This window comes from Grus americana, chromosome 9 (genome assembly GCF_028858705.1).
Source record: "Grus americana isolate bGruAme1 chromosome 9, bGruAme1.mat, whole genome shotgun sequence".
NCBI lineage: Eukaryota > Metazoa > Chordata > Aves > Gruiformes > Gruidae > Grus > Grus americana.
Window position 1 is genome coordinate 6,120,648 of NC_072860.1, and position 25,777 is coordinate 6,146,424.

The window sequence follows — 25,777 nt, forward strand, 5'->3', positions numbered from 1 at the left end:
AAATTAAACAAGCAGTTTAATTCAGTCAAAAGGGGAAAAAAACCCCACATCCTTATATTCCTTAAATGAGAAAGGTTAAAGGGCATAAAAGGGAAGCCAGAATTAGTAACCCTAAGTAATATTAGCTAATTGTTGCTCATTAGATAAAGGTTGCTGTCATCTTAAAGCACTGTGCTACAGGAAAGCTAAGGAAATATATTTGAGATAAAAGGGGTAGAGCAAAACAAAAAGCTTGAAAGAAATCTTACCTTGCCAAAAAAAGCAGAGCCATGAGATATGCCTCCTGTAGGCAATTATAAAAATGCTGTAGGGCTCATGGTTTCCTTGAGGTCTGGGTAGAAAACTGGGTAAGCATCAGGATTTCTTTTTTCTAGTGGGTCTGAAAAATATATCCAGCTGCCTTCCAGCCCTTTTATTGATCCAGGTAATTTACAATTATTATTTTGTGTCCCCAGCCCTGCTCTTTCACAGTGCATTATTAACCAGCCATTGTTGTTAATAATGCTGGTAACTTTTGCTGGCTTCATTTAACACTGAAGAAAGCAGCACTTACTTGGGGAGGCTGATTCCTCTACATGCAGTAATAGTATTCTTGTTCTTTTTAAATGGATACAGTGCAGAGAAAGCAGTGACTTGGGGCAGCCTTGGAGTACATCTGCATTGTAAGGACAGCCTGTGAAGGCATATTCAAGCCAGCTTTAAAATAGTGGCAGCTCCCTGGATAGGTACAGAGCTCAGTGTGGATGCAAAGCCCACCCAAGGAGCTCAGTCAGGTATTTAGCCCATTCTGCTAGACCATTCCCCCAGCTCATTAGCACAAAGCAGGTTTGGGCAAGCTGGTTTCTACTGCAGTCCTTGCAGCTGGTATCCTCCTGAGTGGTGGTGCCTAACAAATTTCCTGAAGTGTTTCCTTATGTGTTCTACTCATGTGATTACTAGAAAGAGGATAATTTCCCTCTGCAGAAAAACTTTATACCTTTACTTTGTTAGCTTGCATATGGTCCTGTCTAGGGTTCACTAGCAAGAGTTACCTAGCTCATGTTAAGAAGAGTGATAAAAGCACTGTGTATTTTGACTGAACTTAACAGCTTGGATTTAAACGCTAGGCTCATCTACTTCAGGTGTTAACCGAAATTAGTTGCTAAGTTTTATCATCTCTGTTCTTCTAACCTGAATTAGTCCAAGGCTTGTGCATGTCTTTTCTTACAGCATGGAAGGTAAATCTGAGTTTCAGCAGAATTCCCTCCCCCCGTAGTATATAGCTGTGGCATTTAAGCAACTTTACCAAAACTAAAAAAATAATAACTTTAAAAGTAAGCCATCAATTTGTCCTTACCTGCAAGTCAAAGAATTTGCAAATCAGGCTGCTTTAAGCCTTTCTTTGCCTTTACCTCTAGAAGGAACAAGATAGATCTGAACACCAGCAGAATTTGAGGTGTTTTGGTCTAGTCAGAGAAGATGCATATGCTACTCTTCAAGGCACTTCAGAAAGCAAACCAAAAAAGGGAGAGTTTTTAAAATGTCAGATTTTATACTTCATTAGAACCTAATAACCAATGAATCCACTTTTCTTGTCATACACTGACTGTCTACTGAGACAAGATCTCCTCAAGTTCTAAAATGCAATCAAAGTGCATTGTGTCACTATCTAAAAGCCATTACTTCACTGCAGACTTGATCATTAGAGCTTGCATTCCTTAGAAACACAGATCAGTGCTCAAGACCAGAGACAAGGCACTCCACAACATGTCATGAGGCTGTTACAAGTAACCACACCTCAAATCTTGAGATGGAGCATCTTGTAATTCACACTGAGTTAATGCGAATGTCAGTTACAGAAGCCAAATCTATTTAAACAAATTCTTTCCCCAGCCACGTGGTGGATTACTGTACAATGAATTATGTAGGGAGACCATTATCAAAATATTCTTGAAAATTGCACTGTGCCCATCTAGACACAGCCATGACTGGTGAACTGAATAAACTCCATTGTTTCCAACTTAGGATGCCACTGCAAGTTAATTATGTAGGATCAGTTCACTACAATCACATTGAAAAAATAGGAGAAGACCTAGTATGAGGACTAGTGTATTGCACATTCAGAAGATTATGCTGCTGTTTGCATGCTGTAATAGCTTAATCTGAGATGAAGCCTCAGGTCCACTTATATAATCGAGATTTTGTTGTTGCTGTTGTTGGCATCAGTGGAGTTGAGAGATAATACCAAAGATATTTCTAAAATAAAGTTCAAATTTTCAAAGTTTACCCTGACATGTTATAATTTCTGTTATCTACTTTCTCAACAAGAGCTATACCAAAGTGATTACTGATATACCACAAGGTGGAGAAGCAAAGGCACAGCAGGAATTAATTTCTTAGCCTCTTGTTCAGAAAACTGAGTGTGGAAGTTGAGCACTCTTGGGTGTGAAGTCACCTTCAAGGCTTGGTCAAACTACACACAAATCTCCTTATTTGCAGAACCCTGTTCTCATCTCAGCACAATTATTATCATCATCAAGGATGATGATCTCTCCTCAGCACACCAACATCTTGTATTTTTAAAGCTTTTTGGTTTTAAATCCAGGACATAGAACTGTTAATTCGTTAGTATTGGTATTAGTATTGGTGTGTCAGTATCTGCTGCTAGAGGTGATTATATTGTGAGAGCTCGGACATCATCAGAGAAGATGTGATTGTGGAGGGACAGTTCTTTCAAACATGCTCCTGCAGCAAAGTAAGTGGTGTGTGAGAACGCTGTGCAGTGCTGACTGAAGAACTCTTTGTTCGCCCTTTCAGTTCTAGTTTACTGACTTTGGTGAAACCAGTTATTAAAAGGGAAGGTAGGGAATGTTCTTTAAATGAGTCATGTTTGTTCTATGACTGTCAGACTACATCCATAACTGGTTCAGTAGCTCTATTCAACTGGTGAGGTCATTCCCATGCAGCACATGGCACAGGGAGCCTTTGTACAGACAGCTGCAGGCAACATGCTTCATATTGGCTCCAGACTTAAACGATGGTCCATGAAGGGATCAACAGGTACTTCTTCAGGTTGATACGGTGTTTTCTGATGCTTGTAAGAGTACAAAAAAAGACCTAAAACACAGGAGAAACTTATAGCCTTTCCTTCTAAGACAAAGGTGCATTTATATTATATACTTGTTTTTTAAACAAGAGTTGAAAGAGTTTATTAAGGACAAATGAGACAACTTAGTCACCCTGAGCGATGCTAAACCAGAGAATGCCAATATGTAGGAGGCAGCTCAGGAAGCATCAGGAGAATACAAAGACCTTGATGGCTTAATCAAAGTGCTCAACCATTGTGGCTAGACACAAATCTGATCTTTTTTTTTTCCCCATAAAGTGGGGAACATAAGAGTTAAATGAAATTACTTGAGAAGTAATAGCTCTTGTAGACAAGAGGGAGAACAATATTTCATTCAGCACTGTGAAACAAAGAACAGGTGGGATGAAGCAGAGAGGGAGAATGAGACAATGCCAAAACCACAAAGAAAAATGCTTTTAAGTTTGAGAATGCTTGACAAATTTGAAGCCTGAGCTGAAGGAACTGATGTACAGGAGACAAAAAGAGATCTGAAAAACTGTCAAAATGAGTGCCAGTTACAGCGGAATGGCTAACCCAAGGGATGGGCAATATAGTTTAATCCCCTGTAGACAAATTTTCACCAAATTTGTTTTGCATTTGAGATCGAGTCTGACACTGTTAGTCACCATTTGTGAAATAAATTCAGTAGAACGATAAGCGGTGACTGCCGGTGCCCGTGCTGTCGCAGGGCGATTGCGGCTGCCGCTGTCTGACGTTCCCCCGGCTGCGCACCAGGGGGTGGTCACAGCTCGGCTGGCCGGGTGCCTCCCGAGCTCCACTCAGCCGCACTTCGGGGCGCTGCAGCTGGCGGCCGGCTACACTGCCGGCCAGCTCGAGCCACAAAACGTGCCTTTTTTTTTTTTTTTTTTTGTCTTTTTTTCCCCTCTCCATTAAGGGAGTTTTAAAAGCAAGACAATATTTCTTTTTAAATACTTATTTATGTATTTAAAGGAAAACAAAATCTAAAAGACAACCTGCTTTGTGGCATTGCAGATACTTAGTGATGTGCCCACTCTTGCCCACACATTTTAGGGAGGGGAGAGTGGTTCCACAAATCTCTACTGGAAATTCCCACTGATTCTGCTATGGTCTGCAAAGAGAAAACAATCAGGAATAGAAGCTGCTAGTTTGAGTGGGTTGAGGTTTTATTCCTTCCTCATGTCTGGGTCAAATAGGAGCAGACAGGTTATATGCTGAAGGGCTCCCTTTTTAATGATTATGTGCCTTTTTGCTGCTTCTCTTTTTAAGACACACATCATGTAAGTATGATGTGTTATACAGCTATACAAGGCTGAAGAAGAGTTCACATTGCATTTAATCATGTATTAATGATCTAACCACCCAAAGACAATTTTATCATAAGATCCAGACACAGGGATGCCTGTAAGACAGCAGTGTCTTAATGGCATCAGAAGGCATTTCAGTATCCTACATGAAAGCTGATAAGTGTACGTACAGCCGAAGGAGGCTCATAATGGGCACAGCACCACCAAAATGCAGCAATGCTGCTTATACAGCCAGCTTGGCTTTCTCACTCTGTAGGGCTTCAAGTTCTAGGCTTAGCTGCAGAAGAACATGTGGCCTGGCTCTTCATCTAGATTAAAGACAGGCCTTGAGGATACTGCTTTTACCTACGGCACCCCAGAGATGCCTTTTCTCATCAACAAAGACTATTACTCTATTTTTTCCATCTAGCTGCGAACCCTAGGCATCTCAAAAATAATAGCATTTTCAACCAGCATTTGTATTCAAAGGGAACAACAATGTCTGAGTGACCAAGAAATGCTTAAGCTGGTGAGTGCAGGAAGCAAGAATTTTACTTTTGGTATATTAATATCTCTGGGGAAAAAGAAAACCAAACACTCAACCTTTGAGACTTTGGAGTGAAACAGAAGACCCTGAAATGAAACCATCAGTTGATTACCTACCATAGGCAATATCTCAGGCCACCTAGCTATCATCTGGTCAGGCACTGGCAACATCAATAGGATTTGTTTTGGTGGTAGAGGCAGGAGAATTTGGATCAAATTCATCCTTGAGGATATTGCTTACTATTGTTTCACCAATGATAATTCTGTTAGTCCTAAACTATAGAGGTAAGAGAAAGAGATTAAAAAAAAAAGCAACAGGTGTAACACAGGATGATTAGGATGACTGCCTTGGGTGTGGGAGGATAAATACAGTTGTGAGAAATACTAATATGGCAGTAGGATGTTTCAGGGTTCTTTAATACAGACAATGAAATACTTATGCTATCACATACAGCCTTTGGCAAGCCTTTACTTGGATCAGAGCACTGACTGCTGCTCTGGTCATAAGTGATGGAACTGGCAACTGTGCAGAAATGGACTGTCAGGATGACCAAGGAGGACATGGGCTAGTCAAACTGAAGAAAAATAGCAAACAAAAGAGTAAGAACTATACATTGTTCCCAGATAGAAACCAAGACATCAGAAAGAATTTTCTAGTCAGCTCAGGAATGAAGTTCGGATTGGGCTTTCTAGAGGACTAAAGGGTGCCAAGAGTTCATGCGCTTATCAAATAGTGCCTGATAAGCAGGTGGAAGGATGACAAAACTGATCCAGACAGTTCCTGGTGATAAAAAAATTGGACTTTGTCACTGGAACTTGTAGGTGTCTCCAAAGTGGGTTGAAAGGAGATGGAATTGTTCTTTGCTAGTACAACACGTACACTGTAATAACCCCATATTTCAAGGCTTCCTTTGTCTAGAAAGCTATATAAAACTGGTTTACTTTCCCAGCTTATCAAGCACTATGAACCCCAGTGTTCCTTGTGCCATTACACTTTCAGATGCTTGCTTTCTGCATCCTATTCAGTTAAACTAACTCACTGGATTCTGAGTTGGGAAAAGGAACTCCCCTCACCCCTACATCATTTAACACGGACTAGGGAGAATTTTTGGATTTCTCTCCTCTGTAGCTTTCTTGAATCATTAGGAAGTTTAACAAACTCTGAGTTGCTGCAGGGCTGTATGATGCTGGTGACACCCTTGATCTATCCAGTTCTTTCAGTGCACTGTAGTTATAGCTTACTACAGATTATATCACAGAGGCATGCACTGTGTGGTATTGCAAAGTCTGTCCAGGCTCCTGGTGAAGCTGGACTATGGAGCAGGTGTTTTCTAGGCTAACCCAGAGAATATGTAAATAACATGATGCTGTACTGTACATCTTCTAGTAAAAAGAACAACCTGCCAGTTATTAGAGAAGCACTAGAAGTGTAATCCACTGACTACATTCAACAGAGTAAAGGTGCAATATGGCCAACAGAAGGTAGAAAAGCCAGGCTTACTTGCCTTTGTAAAGCAGTTCAGCTAACAGCTGTTAAATTATAATTAGACTGTTCAGAGGCTAAGGGAGAACGCAAGGGTATTGTTTCTGCAGAATCATTCTAAAAGCTGCCTTAAAAGTGTAATAAGTCTGTGCATTTGGTACAAGGAAATTCCCATAGTAAAATGTATTTAACATGTCTACCACATCATGGTAAGAGCTTTGGATGATAGCTGCCCAAACCACAGGTGGTGTTACAAGGTTATGTTCCCCTAGATTTGAAACACCTGGGAAAGCAAAAAAAAGGACATTTTGGTTTTATAGAAGTCATCATCACTGCCTAGCTCTCTCTTATATAGAACTCTAGCACGCTCAAGATTACCTGCTTTTCTTCTCAGATTGCAGTTCTGCCCATCTTTAGTCATGTGAGACATTGTTTTGAAATTTTAGATCTGTCAGGAGCACTTAAAAGCATATTATTCATTCACTTACCTCTGTGTACTTCAGCTCACAAAGTATATAGACAGTCACTTCAAGGTTTGTTTTGTCTTTGAACTATCTTCTATTGACTTTCCAAAGCATATGCAAGTCCCAGAGCTCTTCAGACCACGTAACTTAGTAACCCCTAAGAAGCAGTCCTTCCTTTTGCTCCCTGAACTTCCATGAATTCTGCAAATCTGCTATGTGAACAACACACAAAAATATATCAGATTTTTTCATATAATCTTACTGATTCTGCCATCTCCACCTTAATCTCTCCAGTACATTACACATAATTTCATTTTCAATTTGTTTCATCATTTGCTGGAGTTATTTGTAAGCTGGAAAGTCAGAAATTGGGACATTTTGTTTCAACAAAACTGAGCTAACTACACAACCTGACTATAAAAGTGCTAATGGAGCCCATTGTGCTCTCTTAATTATTAGCATAAGCCTCATTTTGGCTTTGATCAGTTTCCTGTGTTCTTCACCATCACATTCATCTGCACCAATCAACCTAATTCACCTTCTCACTTAGTCCTTATTTGCTATTTCACATAGACTAGCATAGGCACTGTGTGAAATAATGATTGCTTTTCCCCAGCTCCTCTTTATAGACTCATAGTGCCTTCAATTTATTGCCAGGTATGCTAAGAGTTACTCAGGAAAAATCTATAGTTTTACTAATAAGGCACTGTCGTATGAGAAGGCATCGTGACATTAACTGGGTTGGGGGGGGGTGTGATGATACTGTGCCCTTTTTATGTGCTGAGTTGATTTGTAACAAAATTAGAAGAGCTGTTGAATAATGCCCCATATGCATGAAGGTGCAGAGCTACCCAGGAATTTCTGTGATGCTTAAATATTTTAAAATGTAGGTGTAGTCACTAGGAGGGGGAGAAAAGCTGCTTCCAACTCTTGTCCCTTCAAAGACCTTAATTACTCATTAGGAATAATGATGGCAACTGTTACCATGCCCCATTAAGCCATCACACTAGCAGCCAGTCAACTGTTGCCAGTTAAGGCAGAAGATGACCCTGCAAGAGAGTCTGTACCCCTCTCACAGGGAATCCTTTTTAGTTCATTTAAAAAAATGTGTCCAAAGTACACCAAATCTGTGAACTAACAGTATCTCCTGGCAATGAGTTCCGAGTTAACTGTGCTCTGTTAAAAGGAAAACATATTTTACCATCAAGTGAGTTAAGAATAAGGTCAAATGCACTAAATGCATTCTCCCATCTGCTCCTCTTCACAATTCTCTAATGGTTGTACCACTGTCTCCCCTACCCCTTTTTGTATGGAGTTCATTATCATTTATACAACAGAAGGGGTTTTTTTGTTTTCTATTAGACTGATTATATAAAAACTCAGTGTGAATTAGAAAATCTTAATTCCAGAAGTCTTTAACACTTAACACAGGGAATGAAGGCTGAAGCTGCTTAACTGTCCTCAAACTGTTGTGTATTGGGAACAGAGATGATTCAAAAAGCAACTTCTTAAAACAAGATTTATTGGCACAAACATACATGTTACAAATGTCTACAATATTCTTGGAAAATACATTCACCACTTCAAAAAAAATCACTGTCCACAGAAAAGTACAGTAATATCAAACTTTGTAAGTCACACAATTTTAGCATCAAAATGCATGCATTCATAATTTATAAATGGAATTCCACTGACCTCCAGGTAAAGCACTTTAAGAAATTTCCTGGTCTCCACAACATTATTTATCCTCCTCAGGTAGCTCTAATAAGATGCAAATGGAATATTTTCTGTAGAGGCACAAATCACAATTTCTTGCTCAGTACAGCTGAGTTTACCAGGTGAGAGTTGCTGTTCTCAGCACAGGCTTTCAGATCCTTTCTGAGTGCATTATGACACGGCTTAACACTACTGTGTGGCCTTTCAAATGATGCAATTAAAGGTTTGGTCTGGAGTTTAGTTTTTAAAAGGGCAACTAAAAACTCATTTCTGGTTATTCCTATCAGAATAAGTAAAGCTTGAAGAATTAAAAAGGAAAGAGGTAGAAGAAAGCTTTCTGTTTTGCATTGCCATTCCAGCAGCATTTGAAAGAGGGTCGGCATTGCTAAGGTGACTCATGAAGAAAAATAGTAATCTTAGTAAATCCTCTTCTTTCTTTGGTGCCAGTGTAGTAACTTAGTGGCCAGTCAAGGTTTTGTCACTGATCTCAGACAGTACAGAAACAGACTTTACCAGTTGTCCTGAATTTGATCCTATGCTATTGATGACCTCAGCTTCAGTGTTTGAGTAGCAGGCTTCAGATACACAGAGGGGAGAGAGTGTACTGATACACTCAACTTGATCAGGTCTGGCTTAGTCCAATGTAAATGAAGAAGAAAGAAGAGTTCTTAATGTCAATAGTGGAAGCTCTTTGAAAAATGGAGGTTGCACTTCCTCCCACTAGATCTGAATTTGACTCTAATCAGATCAGTGCACCAAAAAAAAGGCAAAAAAATAAACCACATACACTTACAAAGGTGCTTGCTGCACTTTTATCAACCTTGATAGGGCAGAGAATATATGAAATGGCAGAATTTGCTGTGGAATCACCATCCTTGGAGACTTTCAAAATTCATCACGACAAACCCTGTGCAACCTGATCCAACCTCAAAAGTGGCCCTGCTTCAAGCAGGAGATTGGACTAGATAAACCCCAGGGGTCCTTTCCAACCTAATTTTTCTATCATTCAAAGGAAAGGCTTTTCCTCTCCTGAATTAGAACATGGCACAGATTCCATATCAGACCTGGATTTAGTAAAGACAAATGAGAGGGTTTTTTTGTTGTCTTAAACAGAGAAAGGAAATTCTCTATATGCTTTAAGCACAACTTTGAAGTTGCTTCCAGAACAGGGCATGCTTTGCTCTTCACTAAGGCCAGAGAGTGTGAAATACTCAACCATCTGTCCATTTTAAGTCTACAGTGCTGAACTGATTAGAGAGCACCTCCAGAGGCTGCTTTTCTGTGTTAAGACTCAGGCATAAGTCATTAGGGAAAATACTAATTAGCTGACTACAGACTCATTTCCTGCAATGACTAAAACAGGTTTACAAGAAGAGTTCGTACATTGCCACTAAGAGAACTTTTTTATGCTGCAAAACAAACTAAAGGTTGCTTCACAGGAGATACTTGCTATGTTTCATCTCTTTCATACTTGGAAAGAGAACATATCACCCTAATGGCAAATGCCTGTCTACGTATATAAGCACTTCTTTCATAAAGAGGGAGGAAAAAAGTATAGGAGTTGTCAAATAAAAATTTAACCTCTACAACAGTTGGTGTTTCCTCCTCAAAATGTATTTTTTCAACAGACAAAGGATGTTTTTAAGCCCTGATCTTGAGTAGGAGGTACTAATTTCTATTATTTCAGTAGTGCTGATACACATAATGTGACTAATATTTTACCACGTATGTGGCCGGGGGAGGAAGGATTTTTCAATTACAAGACAAAGTAATGATGTTTTTCATGACAAGTAGAGGGCTATCAGTAACATTTTATTGTGCAGACCTGGGAGTGTGTCTTAGCTACATTAGCATTTTATTTTATTTCCAATTTGGGGAAAAAGCAAATGGAACATAGATTGAACTTAGCATTTCTAATAAGAAAAAAAAATATTATTTCATTGATAAATAGGCTTTGGAAGCTAATTATTCCATTATTTGTATAGCTGCTAATTGCTTAAATAATAGATAAATAATACTTAAATAAGTAATGGTTAAACTGTATACCCATGGCCTTTACTATACATTTCTACTTTTATTCAGAATCTTTTTTCCCTTTAAGTTTCATGAAAGGCTGAACTTGCATTATTTAGTACCCTGTAGCTTGCTAGTGGCACAGTAGCCATGCTGACCACTGAATTTTCAGGTCCAGCCAATACTACTGTGATTGATGGAAAAATTATTGCAACCTTTCAGGTTAACACTATAACTATTAATACTGAACTTCTGAAAACAATCTTGCATTGTGCATCTATGAACTTGTGGCTCCATTATATGCACTATCCCAAACATTGATCTTACAAAGAAAACAACAGCAGCTGCCATTATTTACTCTTACTTTAAGCAAATCTGCAGCTTATCAGAGGCAGAAACTGATTTCAAAGGATAGATTAAAATATTGAGACCTCTTAATTTTTTTAAACTCTTTTCATTACAAAAGCTCAGACCACCACCACGTGTTCACATACACATGACGGGAATGTAATGGATTCAGCAAAGTGATTTTCCATCCTCTCCTTAGACCATTTATTGGTGGACAAGCATAGATACTAGAGTGGAACAAGGGTAAGCAAAATAATCATGCTGTGTCAAAAAGATTTCATTACTGGCAGACCAAAGTGCTATACAACGAAGTGGGCATTCAGTATGTATCTTTACTGCACCAAGCACTCTGGAGCCCTTATTTAACTGAAGTTCTTGACCACTTCTGCAGCTGACAACAGCAGCACGTCTTTGGATGGTATACCCCAAATGACGTGCTCTACAAAAAATACTAGATCATCCTTCCTACATGTATCTCCTGTGTATTCAAGAAAGAAGTGAAAGGAAGTAAATTCAACTACCATTTATCATAGTTCATTTTAAGTAGTAGTCCACATGCACTTCTATCGACTAGCATTGCTTAGTTTTAACATACAAAAGGTGCTCTTAGGTATAGCCACTTATAAAAAGGAGCTTACTGAATGTTGGCTATATTTCACTTAAACCATTTCTCAATTTACTATCTTGTCATTATCACACTATCCTTATTTGCTGTTTCCTCTCTTTTCCATCAAAATTGATGAAATTACTGTTACAGAAAACGTTAAATACATTTGATTAAAATTGCAGTGTTACAATTAGTTTAGCAAAAATGCTAAAATGTCTAGCAGTGAGAAGCCTTCTTCTGTATCTTATCATTGTGAACCAAATTAAGATCCAGGAGCCATATTCTGCCTCCAGTGTTCTCATCCCATCAGTAGAGGCTGGTTTGAGAACAGCAGGGCATTATGGGGAGGAGGTTCTGCTCCACTCAGGCCTGCCTCAGCTCTGATTGAGGTCAACACTAACAATATGGCGAAAGGCAGGGAGTCAATTCAGGGGGCAGCAGAACCACCCTAGCTCCAATACGCTATGTTCCAAAGACACTACGCTCCAACAACACAAAGGCTAACAGAATGAAGAGACACTTGAATAAGGGAGAAGCCAGCCACTGTGAGAAGAGCTAAAGAATGGAGAAGCTTTTTTCATAATTATCTTTGTTGTTCTTCTCTATGATATTTTCTCTTTATGAACAAGTGTTTTGCCCTTTTAAACTTCTAGCACACAGCTTCTTTGGTTGAATAGGGTGTTATGTATGAACCACGAGGCTGTATTCATGTTTTAAACCAGTACGGGTTATGATTTTTGCTTTGGAGAGTTAGCAGATGTGATACAGTCATGACAGAATGAGGTTACTGCAGAAATGACTCATTGTTGAATAATCAAGTGTTTACTCTACGAAAACTGCATGTAATCGGACTGCCACAGTTTTTCTGCTTTATTGTAAGATGTAGCTTTTAAATGTCAGTGCATCAGGAAGAAAGGTAAACTCCTTGGGTGGCTCAGATCTCTTGTTACGCGTGTATTTAAAGGCAGACAGTCTTCTGGTTTTTGTTGGAGAATAAAAGCTACTGAGAACATCAATGGAGCCATACATTAATGAAATAAGGAGGGGAAATTAGCTGAAGAGGAAAACAAAATCCTTTCTTGAAGTGGAACAGAGAAGTGTTTCTGAAGGAGACCAGATGAAGAAAAAATAATTGGTGTGAGGTTCTGGTTTGACTGTTTCATACATCCCAATCTAGTATGCCTCCTAAAAATAATGTCACCAACTGAGAAATCTTCAGTCAATTCTTCTTCTAGATACAATTCATTTTTTTCAAACTACATTCTTCAGTCTTTTTTGGTTTTGCTTTTAAAGAAGGTAATTTAAGGGTGTTTGTGCTTCCTCTTGCATGAAGAAACACAGGCTGAAATGTATCTCATCTAGCAAGAGGGACCTAACTCAGGTGAGAGGAATAACTGGCTGGAAGAGCATCTCACTCTTCTGACTACACAGAGGGCCCAAAGGTTATGATCTGTTACAGGTCTAAAGTTCAGATCAAGTCATGAATCCAGACAAAAGAGACTTTGATCTCTTTGAGGCCTTTCTCCAATACTCACTGTGTACATTGGGAGCAAGCCCAATCCCTTATATGGCTACTGGTTTAGCCCTCTTCCCCGTTTAAAGGGCAGGAGAAGCAGGGTTGTGATATAAATCCTGGACCACACCCAAGTGCTCTCTAATTTCTTTGCGAAGGTCTAGTGCCAACATCTGCGATCAAGACGCTGTCATAAAAAAATAATAGATTATACATAGTCCCACTGGGTGGATAACGTCCCACGGACTAGAAAAAAAACTCACTCTATAAGAGCATGAAGAAGAGTTTAGTAACATCTGAGCTACTAAGAGTTCCTGAAGTTTGAGTCTTCCATAGTAGATGCACCTCTGAGGAGCAGACATCATTGTTTTACAGGTATGCTCTAACACGGATGTCAAGTGATGAACTTGCTCTTAAGAGGTAAAAATCCATTGTATTCAGACAAGATGTAGCTCAGCTGCTCATAAAGTTAAAGTTATGTAAAGCCCTGTCAGAGGACCAGTGACAGAAATGAGACACAGAAACAGAAGAATTTCAAAAGCTTTTGCTACCCAGACAAATACATAGCAGATTGTGGCTGCTCTAATTAATTCCTTGCACAGTTAATACTGTCCTGTTCTTCTGTCATTGTGGGTGTTTAAGTCACTTATGGGAGATCACTATTTAAAAAGAAAACAGCCAAGTATTTTATTTGCCTGAACTGTTCCTGGGGCTAACCTCATGCAGGTTCGAATAGAATTAAAGTGCCAGCTTTAAAAATTGAACTGACTACACTTCTAAATCACTTCTTGTCCTACAGACGCTAGGTTACATTCAGAATCTTTATCACATTCTCCCCTCCTCCTTCTAATAATATTGGATTATGTTGGACTATGTTGGATTGACTGTGCTGTTACATAATGTCAAGCGAAAACAGGTCAAGTGTCCCTGTTTGGGCTTCCATGCTACTTGCTCCTGCAAGTTCTGTGTACCAATTTTTTAGGTTTAAAGCCACGTTTATGTTATTGCAAGGTGAGCTAAATTAGAAGGAAGAAGGTGTAATGCCTAAGCAGGCCCTTACTAGCCTGTGGACAGTGGATGCAAATAACACTTCTTCAACCTCAGAAGCTGATGTGCATTCATTGGCAAGCCAAACAGCAGCAGTGGTACTAACACAGACCAGCTCCTCACCACCCCATTTCAGCTATGCTGTTTCTGAATGGCATATCATGCTAGCATCCTAGCTGTAGCCCAGAAATCAGAGGAAAAATAAGTGCTTCTTATAAGGATAGACTATGCAAGTCTCAAACAATATCTAACTCCAGCTAAAGCAATAAAAATCCTTGCTTCCAGCCAGAGAAGTCTTCGGTTCAGTCCCCAAGTTGGCAGTCAGAAAGCAATCAGCTTGCAGTCCCCGAGGGTTTGCCGGGGTGTGGTAAAAGGAAGCCCTTTTGCGCCTTTTTACCAGCCCAAGCCTAGGCAGTAGTTAGTGATGAAGAGTAGTAGTTGAAATTCTACCCAGTAATTGAAATTCTAATCAGTGCTAACTAAAGAAGAATGACTTAGCCTTTTAATGGGAAATTTACAAGTAGGCAGTTTTGACTATGCATGGACATTTTAAATGTAGAGGCAGTGAGTGGAAAGCAATCAATCCTGGCTTCAACACAAATAACATCTCCAACTGTGTTGATATAGATTGTCCTCTGTACCAATCTGCGTATAGGTGATGGTGTTGCACAATCTATGACCCTGAGCAGTCCTATATTACCATATTCTCCTTGCAGAAGAATTAACCCTCTGCAGGAGCAGTCCAACTCTGGGTCTTTACATCAAGGAAGGACATACTTGTTCATGCTTCCTGGGCTGAATTAGAAATGTTACATGGCTTATCTTACCAATTGCAACCAACCAGCACAGCACAACTAGCAAATGTTGAGCGTTCACAAGCACACTACATGCAAACTACTTGTAAGAGCTAAACACATCAATTTAGTATATTTCATTAGCACACAGGAGAAAATTGTCTCTTCACAAACATTTTACAACCCACGCAAGGCTAGGTTTCTTGACTAAACTCTTCCTTGCAAATTCTCACCAACATTTATCAGTTATCCTCATTAGTTACTGTTTTGGGGAGAATGAGTACATTCCACAACCACAAGTTTCTCTTCCCAACTCTTCCCAACTCTCCCCTAAAGCTCCCCTAAAGCTCCCGCTTTCATTGTTAACTTGCTTGAGATAGGTTACCTAGGAGGACGTAAGCTTTGCATCTTTATAGCAGTTTCATTACAGTTTCATTTGGAAACTGCATCTTTGTAGCTAGAGGATTCAAACTCTTTGAAGTGTATTTGCAGCCATATCAGCTACGTAGTTAGTTCCGACTCTGATAGGAGAAGGCACCGTCTACATTAAGGATGTGTGTCAGCATATAACCTTACTGATCATACCATCTCCAGTGAAAGCTATCTTCATCTCATGAGTCCTTTCAGCATTCCCGTAGAGAAGCCCTGTGAGGATCGAGCCATTCTCAACATGGGTAAGGGTGGCAGGGTCTCACTCTTACGAGGCAATTCCTTTATATCAGCTAGCCAAATATCTTAGTAGTTTAAAAAGGGTCCTGAAGTTGGACAGCTTATTCCTTTTCCAGCAAAGGCTCACTTATATGTAGTATTCAGTTATGGCACCTCATGGAGTCAGGCCCTTAATGACAGCAGAATTTTCTGTCTGGCCCAGGAGGATTTTAGAATTATTGATGTACTCACTCCGCTGAAGGACTGAAGTGAACAGGGCATACCATGAAGTCCAGTAGCACACTAATAACTTTGAAAGTTTCATTAAGACTGTGGCCACCTACTACTTAATGATATGAAACAGCAAATATGAATATGAAGTAATAAATATATAGGGAAAAAATGCAACTGGAACCGTTCAAATGATCATTGCTTTTTCTCTCTGCAAAATTCTAGTTAAGCACAATTTGTATATGCATCCACTGCAATGAACTGGTCTGGGTCTCTGTTTTTTTAAATCTAAGACCATGTTAAGAGAAATGCTCCGCAGCCCTAATTAAATTGCAGACAAAAAGAACAAATAACCTTTTTTTTTTTAATTCTACAAATTCATGTTAGAAATTCTGAAGGAGTCTAAAAAGGTCTAAAAAGACCCTTTCAGAATTTCCTGGCTCAAAATTTGATAATTAATTTTTAGTTTGGTTAACTATGACTAACCTATTCAGTGTTTAAAAAATTAAACCCAAGGAATTCAACATTTGGGAGAAACCCTACAACAACAGCACACAAGAACTTTCTCTCAAACTGCAATGTATCATTTCTTTTAATTATATCAACTGTTAGTTTAAACTACTTGAGTATGAAAAATATCTCAGCTGAGCACTTTACAAAGACGACACTATAGTTTATGAACTATACACACACACAAATTAAAATAAATTTTTAAGAAGCCTAATAACACCACCACTTTGGAACAGTGTTTCTCTGCCTTCCTCTTCTCCAGGAAAGCTTTGCTAGACACCCTTCCCTTTCTTGGCTTCTCTCCACTGTTCCCTCTATTTACCCATACCTTTTTCTTCCTGATTTTTTAATGGTCCTCACAGTGGGGACCATTTCTGCAAAATGGTGCAGAGGTGGCTTCCTACAATTGTGCAGGGAAGCCACAAACATCACCAAAGTTCTTCATGTGCTTTAAGTTAGGGCCATAAGTACCGGGGACTAGCATTCAAGGGAGTCCCATGAAGTCTGACAAACAGTGCCTTGAGTTTTTAGCAAGAGTCTGTATCTTGGACATTTATGATGCTTGTATTACCATTTTTGCATTTCATTGGGCTTTTTCAAGATCGTGCTAGCTAATGCTTTTTTGGTTGTCATACAGTTCTCTTTCTGGCTTTTGTATTGAGGCCATCCTGGTTGTATGGAACACCCCATAAGGAAAAATTTAAATCCTCAACAGATGATAATCCAGTCCTATTTATTTTCTGCAGGCAATGTTTTTATGCTTGGACACTACAACTAATCTCAAAAAGTCTATGTTTGGTTGGCTAAGTTGAAATAAGATGCTTTACACGCATATTTGAAGGTACCACTTTCTTAAATGGGAGTGGCAGATACTCACTACCTCAAAAAGTTACATCTGATGGTGGATTTTGCCATCCAACTTTAGGTGCTTAGATTGAGAATTTTAGCCCTAATGTTTGCTGTAACCTTAGGTTTGGTTCCAATCCACCTGACAGTGTCCCTTTAAGCAGGAGCTTCCTCATAGCTGCATTCTCTGATTCTGAAATGTTTAGGATGCTTTTCATAAACTACAGTTTCTGAAGGTCAGTGCGTACACATTTTAAGACACAGTGATAATACAGTGTATGGAACTACTTGGCAGTATTTAGCTGGTACAGTTTCTTGTGGAAACAACAGAATTCCAAAACACACCACACCGAATGCTTATGGATTATTACAAGCAAAAATCCCAAGACACCGGGAATTAAAAAGCGGAGTTCAACAAAGGAACACTGATGTCGTTGGTTGATTATGAACAAAGTTGTGCCAAGTCTTCCTTCTTCGCTTTTTCAAGTGGAGAAATAAACTGGGAAAGGAAGAACAGGAAAAAAAAAAAAGGAAGACATAAACCAACAGTTATTACAGAGTTACTGTTGCACTTTATCTCACAGAAGCGTGTGCTGTCATAGGATGGTAAACACCTTTAGCACACCTTTGCTAAAAGAGCATGACATGTCTGGCACACAGTGTGCCTTCCTGACTGGAACGGGGCTGCTCCTCCCATATCGAAGGATGTTCAGAGGGGGAACCAGAGTGGAAAGCAGGGGAGACTGCAGCTCAAAAGATAGAAACGGTGAGGAATGATGGTGATGTTAGCTGCCATCCCCAGCTCCAGCAACACCTGCAGTCCCACATGTTGCAACCCTTCATTCAGCGTGAAGCCGGCCTGCTTTTCCAGGGCACTACTACCAGGTTTCGTAGGAAGCCTGGCTTGGGCCATTTCACCACCCATGGTAGCTTGTTGCTGTGAGGAACTACCCAATTTATTTGCATCTGTAGCCAGCGCTGCATGGAGGGTATGATCTTGTTCCAATTCAAATCAGTGACTGAAGAAGCCATGCAGGCCTTGTCTGTGACAGCACTTGGATGCTCGATGTCAACAGGATTTAAACATATACTTGGGAGCTACCATAAACAAACACATCATTGAGTTCAATACGCAGGGCCCTTCCTGAAGCTGCAACCTTTAGGCACTATTACAGAAGAATTGACTGCAAAAAAAATTTAAGATCCAGAGCTTAAATACATTTAAATCTCACCAAACTTGCACTAGATCTCACTATGGTGAGCCATGACCTGGGTTTGATGATGTGACACTCAAGTTTGTGATTAAATACCCTAAACCCAACCTAAGACACGTCAAACCTGATATTTCTGTTTCTAAACTTACCAGGACAGGCATCCAACATTTAAAACCAGGAGGGAAACAATGTTATATATAATTTCAGGCTTAACTTCTAAGGAGAAATTATGACCTATCTTGTCTGCTTTTTACTTACTTGTTAAGATACATATAATGATCAATGCATATATACACAGCAATCAGTTCAATGGCTGCACATCTGTCTTCACAGGGTGCTGCATTAGACTGCAGAACAAAGGCCTGTCTTTCTTTGAAAGCCAGTTGCCTTGAGTACCCAGTTAATATAGTTAATTAGTATCTAGCCATTTCACATTCTTGCTACACCAGTGTTACGAAACCCTAGAATTATTCTGGGTCACTCTGGTGCCAGCATTCATAAGACTAATAAACTGCCACATGTATCTCAATCCATGTAGTCATGTTTACAGGTGATTCTGTAAGCCTTCGTTACAGAAGCAACAGAGGAAAATGGAAACATGCCGAATACAAGGCATGTAATTTGAGAGCTGGGAATTAATTCACATCCACAGTCTAGCCTCCTGGTGAATCTCTTCTGTGTTACCAGCTGGATTGTCTAACTCAAGAAATCTCCCTTTTAGGAGTTAATGCCATATTACAGTTATGTCACATAATGGCTGTTGCTAACACAGAGGTTACATAAATAAAATGATCAGTTCCTGTCATTACAAGATCCCTGGCTCCCAACCAGCACGACTGCTATTATTCATTCATATGCTATCTTTCCTGTAACAAGTGTGTGGAATGAGATGATCTTTCGAGACAAGAAATCAGTAAGACTTTGGACCACCTTTTAACAATATTTAGGTATTCAAGATGCAAAGGGGTTTTCAGAAGCACCAACATCTCGAATTCCAGGTGATTTGGTGGGAACTAGGCACCTATATGCTTTTAAAAATTTCATCAGATGCCCATTTGCCTGTGGGCCTTCACCCTCTTTCTATAGGCATGGGGTAATTCAAGCATTACTGTTCTCACTAGAAAACACCAAAAGACTGTTGCACTGGTTGTAATGAAAAGAAGATAGCTGAGACTGCATAAAAATTTATATAAACGTGAAAAGGGAGAGTCTTTAATCCTAGGGAAAGTTATGTAACATGCTAATGTAAAATACATTAAATATCAAGAAATTCTACCTATATAAGTGTCCAGAGAGCTTGCAGTAATTCTTACCATAACAGCATAAAACTAGAAGGGCAATTTCACAAATCAATCACTTTAAATATTTTATATCCATTCTTTGTTTTGTTTTTTAATATATCACCACTTTGTAGGTCACAGAGCTATTGAGATCACAGACAAAAGAGAAAATTAATTACTCACTTATAATTATAATGAGAATGACTGCGCATACTACACCAAGGATGATCATCATCTGTAAAAAGAAAGTTGTGAGAGAAAAAAAGAGAAAGTCAGGTTTTCATATGAAAGACATTAATCCCTCAGGTTTTTTGCTTTTACTTAGTGGCTCATTCCTTGCACTTTTAATTCTTGCAAAGACTCAGCGCAACAGACTTGTTAAGGCCCCAGATTTAGTGTCAGTTTTAGGAACCACCAGCAATGGACATAAACTCTTGTCAAAGCTAGCAAGTTCTTGCCCATCAGCTAAGATGCAGTGATGAACCTCGTCCATTTCCAGCAATAAAGGAAAGAAAAAGTAAACTTCTGAAGTAAAATAACTCCAGAGGTGATTCACACATGGCCATGTACCACTTTATGCCAGCGTAATGTGATCACTTTCCACCACGTTCTCATAGTCAGGAAAGATCTTGACAGCTGGAGATGTCTAATGCCTAGCAGCTATTTGCGCTGGCTTTGTGTACTTGTGCTGTTCAGAGGTAGCCCATGCTAGCCAGCACAGTTTCCAGCGTGTTAGCCTGGAAATAGCTCATCACAAAGGCGAAGGCTGTTCCCATAAGAACAGATATATCAGAGCCAGCTGTGCACAGACCATACCAGCCCTGAGTTGTGTGCCGTAGAGGCCCCCACGTGAGACTTGCTGAATGCTAATGAGACCACCAGAGATGCTGCAGTCCAATTCCCATCATTACCCCAGTGAGAATGGAAAAACTAAAAAAACAACAAATCATGGACAAGTCAAATCAAGGCCTTCATTCCTCCAAACATATATCTGAAGGACAGAGACAGCCATTGGCTTGCAGGAGATTTACTTATTTTTCCCCCTCCTTCCAGAGTTTGGGAGCCAGAGGAAGGACAGGGGGTTTCTGTTTGTCAGGGTAAAGCAGGAAGGGACAATGAGGAAAGGAGAATGAAGGTAGGTTTGAAGATCTAGTGTCAATGTAGGTCATTGTAGTGACTGCCGTCAGCATGGGTGAACCTAACTCAAATTCTGTGTCTGTAGCTCGCAAAAGCCCTGCTTCCTGCACTGTCAGGCAAAGCAACCGGGCAACAGCTAGAAGAGGCCCAGAACAACTGCTTGGTTGAATTTCTAACCTAGATCCACTTATTTCTAGAGTGTTTGTGTATGTAGTTTACCCAGAATATTTTGTCTTGCTTTGCATTTCATAGCACTGTGGATTGAAGAGACAAAGCAGGCAACAGACTGGTAAGAGATACATGTGAGATTCTCCTTCGGGAACAGGTGGTTTTATTTGGGTGGACGTGAATGATCAGTGGCAAAGATGGTATTGAAGAGAAATGGAAATTAAGCTGAACTTTTGGCATAGTGTTCATGTGTTGGTGGTGCATGAGTAGAAAGAAGCAAGGATATGAGGTCTTATATGACTAAGCGGAGCTGAAGTTTCTGGGTCTGGAAAACACAAATCCTGAAGGAGGTCTGAAAAAGCAAAGGAGAGTGAGGTTCCCTTTGCTCGTGGGAAAGGATGAGACTTTGAAGACAGCAGAGGAGAGAGCTGATTGATTAAAGTCTTGTTCTATCCTAATCTGCCCCTCTCTAAAAGAGACTGTCATCTCCTCACATCTCACAGCAATTTATGGAACCAAGTATTTTTTTTGTAGTTTACCATCCTAAAGAAAGATCAAGAGGCTGATGATCTCCCACAAGGAAAAAGCTTCTTTTCTCCCACTACTAGAATTCACTACAGGTTCAGGTTTTCTGCTTCACACAGGGAACTGACATGAATTAACATGGAATGCTCTCCCATCCCTATCTGCAGGCACTGACTGAAGCATAAAAATTTGTATCTACATTTTATACACTGCAGATATTATCTAAAGAATAGGTTCTGGTAAAGATCAAAGTTGCTTGACTTATCCTGGAGCCTAGAGGGCAAGACATCTCTTTCTCCCCTTCACAAGAAGAGACCACTTAGAGATGCCATCCTGCAAGCGAAGTCCCATTAAATGCAAGTGAAATTAATGTCTGCCATGAAGTGACTCTTAACAAGAATTTATATTCCTTACCTTGCAATTTTTCCACCAGTATTTTCTCTTCAGTTTGGCTGCACTGGTTTCAAACTGTGAGGCACCTGCTTGCAACGCATCTGCCCGGTTATCAAGCTCTGATAGCTTCTGGTCTCTTTCTAGCACCTTGTCCACATTCATTCTCATGATGTCTACCACCTGCAAAGGCACAGTCTCATGTTAGATTCCACAGACAGTAAAGCTGAAGGTCACCCATATGTTCACACTCTGGAATATCACATATCATACTGAAACCAGCCATTTGCCATTATAGCATGTGATGGCAATTACCTGGACAGTGCCTCAAAAACCGTGCCATGGAAACAGACACAGTGAGAACAAGATGAACATAGCTATATTGTGCTCAGCTTTTGTTTTTGTTTTTTTTTTCAGCCTGCAACTAGCCACTTCACTATAGATATAAAAAAACCTGGAGACTAGTACCTCTACTATAATTTGATTGACATTTGTCTAGTCATCACTAAGACCAAGCTATTATTTTCCTTATAAATTTAATGTAATTTCCTTACCTGAACTAGAGAAATTGGCTAGATAAAGGCCATTCTAAAGGGAACTGTATGCATTTCCTGACCAAGGAATTCACTCATTCTGCAGATCTTTCTCAGACAAGATGACTTCCCAGCCATAATTTGAAGTGCTGCTTGAAAGTGGAGGAGGAGAAAATTTTACCTGAGAAAATTCAGCCTGAAGAGTAGCAGGGAGCTCATGCCACCTCATGGCATCGCCTCAGCGAAAAAAGTGTGCACAGCCAGTACACAATAGGTAAGGCCCATTCATGCATATATTTTATACATTGAGTTAGAGGAAAATCCTCTTCTAGCAAGCCAATAACTCTGAATAGAAATCCTGTACAAATTCATCACTAACGTAAATGTTAGACAGTATACCAAGCTCAGTAAAGTTGTGTCCACTTATTCTAGCAGTGAATATGGTTGCTGGTCTGTTATTCTCATACTCTGTAATAAGGAAGTCCATGTTGTTTGTATTTAATATAATTTAACTATTACCTTCAAAAACCCAGCGTTATTTAAATAAGACATGATTTAAAATCAGTGAGATGAAACTGGTAGTGAAAGAATCTTTGAAAGGACTGGCATAGGGTTAAATGCTGTTCCAAAACTCAAAAGATTTGTTTCACTTGTCTACCAAACCTAAAACAAAATCAAATGTTTTGGTCAACCCAGATTTTCTTACTTGCTTTTCCAAATCAAAACCTTCCAAGCATTTAACTTCATATCAAATTAAAAACCCTTTTGTTTTCATTTCTCAGCTAGTATTTAGCTGAATTTTGTCTTGGTACAATGTTTCATAGTGAAAATTTTAAACTATTTGAAAATGCTGAAACAAAGTATTTTAACATTTCCAACCCATTCTCTCATTTTTTTTTCCCAGAATTATTTATTGAATTTAATCTAGCTGCAGTGAAGTCTTATTGAGATAAGACTGCATTTTTGTCAAATAAATAAATGTTTGCTTAGACTAAAAACAAGATCTGCACCTTAGGATGCTCAGAGAAATCAGAGGGGAAAACCCAACACGGATATAGCTGAAATACTATATCAGCATTGATATAGCATTCAAAATGTCAGTCATTTTACTAACACCAAAAATTTTCTCTTAAGCAAAGTCGTGATCGTGTTGCTGAGTTTTGGCTTTGGGCCTGAAGTGCTGTGCAGAACAGCCAGAGAAGTGTAGTGGTGTGCTGTGGTGTTTGGTGCCACCTATAGATTGCTTTCCCACAAGACACGAAAGAAAAACAACCAGGAAAGATCTAGTAGGAAGGTCAAAGCAATGCTAAACAGATGAGATCCTTAAGTGCTATAAATGTTTCACCCTAGTGACTTCACAGTCCTACAAGCTCAGTGGCATTTTTCTCCCTTGCCTATTCTTATACTGTGATTTCCCTGTTAAACAAGGATCTACTGACTGCGTGCTATCCACTCAAAACCCATAGCAACCTCAGCCTCCCTCTCAAACTGGAGGCAAAAAACCCATGGACTCTGATTATCACCCACATAATCCTCAAATCCAAGAGCTACTCATTGTCCCCTCCTACTGGATAAGAGTTCCTGCCAAAATTACTCCATCATGCTTTGCAAGAAGACAAACTTCCATAGGCTTGAGTGAAAAGTCTCAGAGTACATGGTATCTTAAATGAAAAATGGGGGTTCACTAGCCTCACTGGAGCCATCTCCACTGATCTGCTTGAAGAACCCTATGTATCTGACCTACATCACTTGTTTTAAACAATAACTAGCAATTATTTTTCATCTTCTAGGGACAATTACTTTTGCTGTAGCTCACAATTACAGCACCATCATGATGTAATATGTTCAGGACAAGAAGTTTATTTTATTATTCTGAACCAAGACAAAAGTTGAAATGTAATATTCCTTTCCCCACTGCAGGAGACACTCCACTAATGTCAATGTAGTTAATGTGATGTGAAAATCAGTGATAATGAGGGAAACCAGGCCTAGAAATTTCTGCAGACATTTCTGCAGCTAGAGGGTGTTCTTGTGATCAGCTCTGAGCATTAGCAATGGGGAGGCCAGAAAGACCCTGTTTCAGATCTTCAGCAAAGAAAAACTTCTCAAAAAGACAAAGCTCAATTTGACAGGTGTATTTAACTCATCTTAAGAAATGCATTTGAGTTGGATCATCATGAGGTCTTCTCTACTATTTTTAAGGCATACCTAGAGCTTTTGAAAATAGATGCCTTTATGCATATAAATAGCTATTTTCTAATGTGTATTTTATTGAATTGGCATTAAAGAATCACACAAGCCGTGGACAGTAAACAATTAGTTACTTACGTCTTTGTAGGGGTTTAGCAAAACTCTGTACTTAATACCCAGCACACAAATCTGCACAGATGTGCAAGGACACTACAGCTGCTATTGTACTGCTGGTACGCGCAGGGACTACACCCATGAGCAGCAGTATGCTCGCTTATTCCCATTATGACAGCAGTTAGATGAACACTGGCATTACAGCCCAGGTGGTGGGGTAGTCTGTACGCTACAAGAATTTAAGGATTCATGCTGAACAGGCATGTGGTCCTCCAAGACCAACAAAAGGAGTGGGGATTTGTTAAAGATGCTGTTATGACATCATGTGTGGGTGTCTTTCTTTGGGGATAAATTGTGACGATTAGTTAATAGAGCTTTGGCTAATGAACACAGCCCTCAGCTGTACAATTCACATGACTTGAATCTATCTATGAGAAGCCGATGGTCTGTCCCTGTGAAACAGTCTGTGAGATTAGTGTCTAACCTTTAGGAATGCAGGAACATATTAAAAGAGCTGGTTCCACTATGACATTTCCTTCTAGCCTGACTGACTGGGATAAATTCCTGAATTGACACCAATGCCCATGTTTATTCTGCAGAAGCGTTACTGGTACAAGGATGTTCATACTCAGCTCGCTCTCATACTATCTGCTTCCTCATAAATACCACCCTTTGGTAAACCTCATTTCCTAGATGCACTGCCTTCAGACAAGCAGGAGTTGCTGGATCACTAGGGAGAAAAGCATCTTAAAATAAAAAAAAAATTAAAAAAAAAAAAATCACATCAGTACCTTGTGGTGAGCAACAAATCACCTAGAGCCACTCACCTCATCCACCCGGGCTTGTGTCTGCTGCAGCCGTTTGTTACTTGACACATTGGTAGCAGGAGGTGGCCCTGCAGCCCCAGCAGTGGTGGGACCTTGGGTAGGAACTGGAGAAGACCTAGATCAAAACCAGAGAACAAAAAAAAGTGACTTCACTTGTTCACTACCTCTTTTCTGGAACAAGTCAGAAGTACGTATCTCTTAAAAGGAGTTACTTTTCCATTGTCTCACAGCCCACATTTTCCATTCCCGGATCACAACCCTG

At 39.7% G+C, this 25,777-nt stretch overlaps 1 protein-coding gene across 1 annotated transcript in view; it reads right to left on the reverse strand.

Moving 5' to 3' along the window:
- Nucleotides 1–8,372: 8,372 nt before the first annotated feature.
- The window catches only part of LOC129210148 (vesicle-associated membrane protein 2-like), a 53,350-nt gene continuing 35,945 nt past the window's right edge, over nucleotides 8,373–25,777 (reverse strand). The window contains exons 2-5 of the mRNA XM_054835758.1: nucleotides 25,516–25,630; nucleotides 21,876–22,034; nucleotides 19,815–19,866; nucleotides 8,373–17,636 (exon numbers count right to left, since the gene is read on the reverse strand). Coding sequence (XP_054691733.1) covers nucleotides 17,620–17,636; nucleotides 19,815–19,866; nucleotides 21,876–22,034; nucleotides 25,516–25,630 — 343 coding nt within the window. The 3' untranslated portion in view covers nucleotides 8,373–17,619. The remainder of the gene's footprint in view (nucleotides 17,637–19,814; nucleotides 19,867–21,875; nucleotides 22,035–25,515; nucleotides 25,631–25,777) is intronic.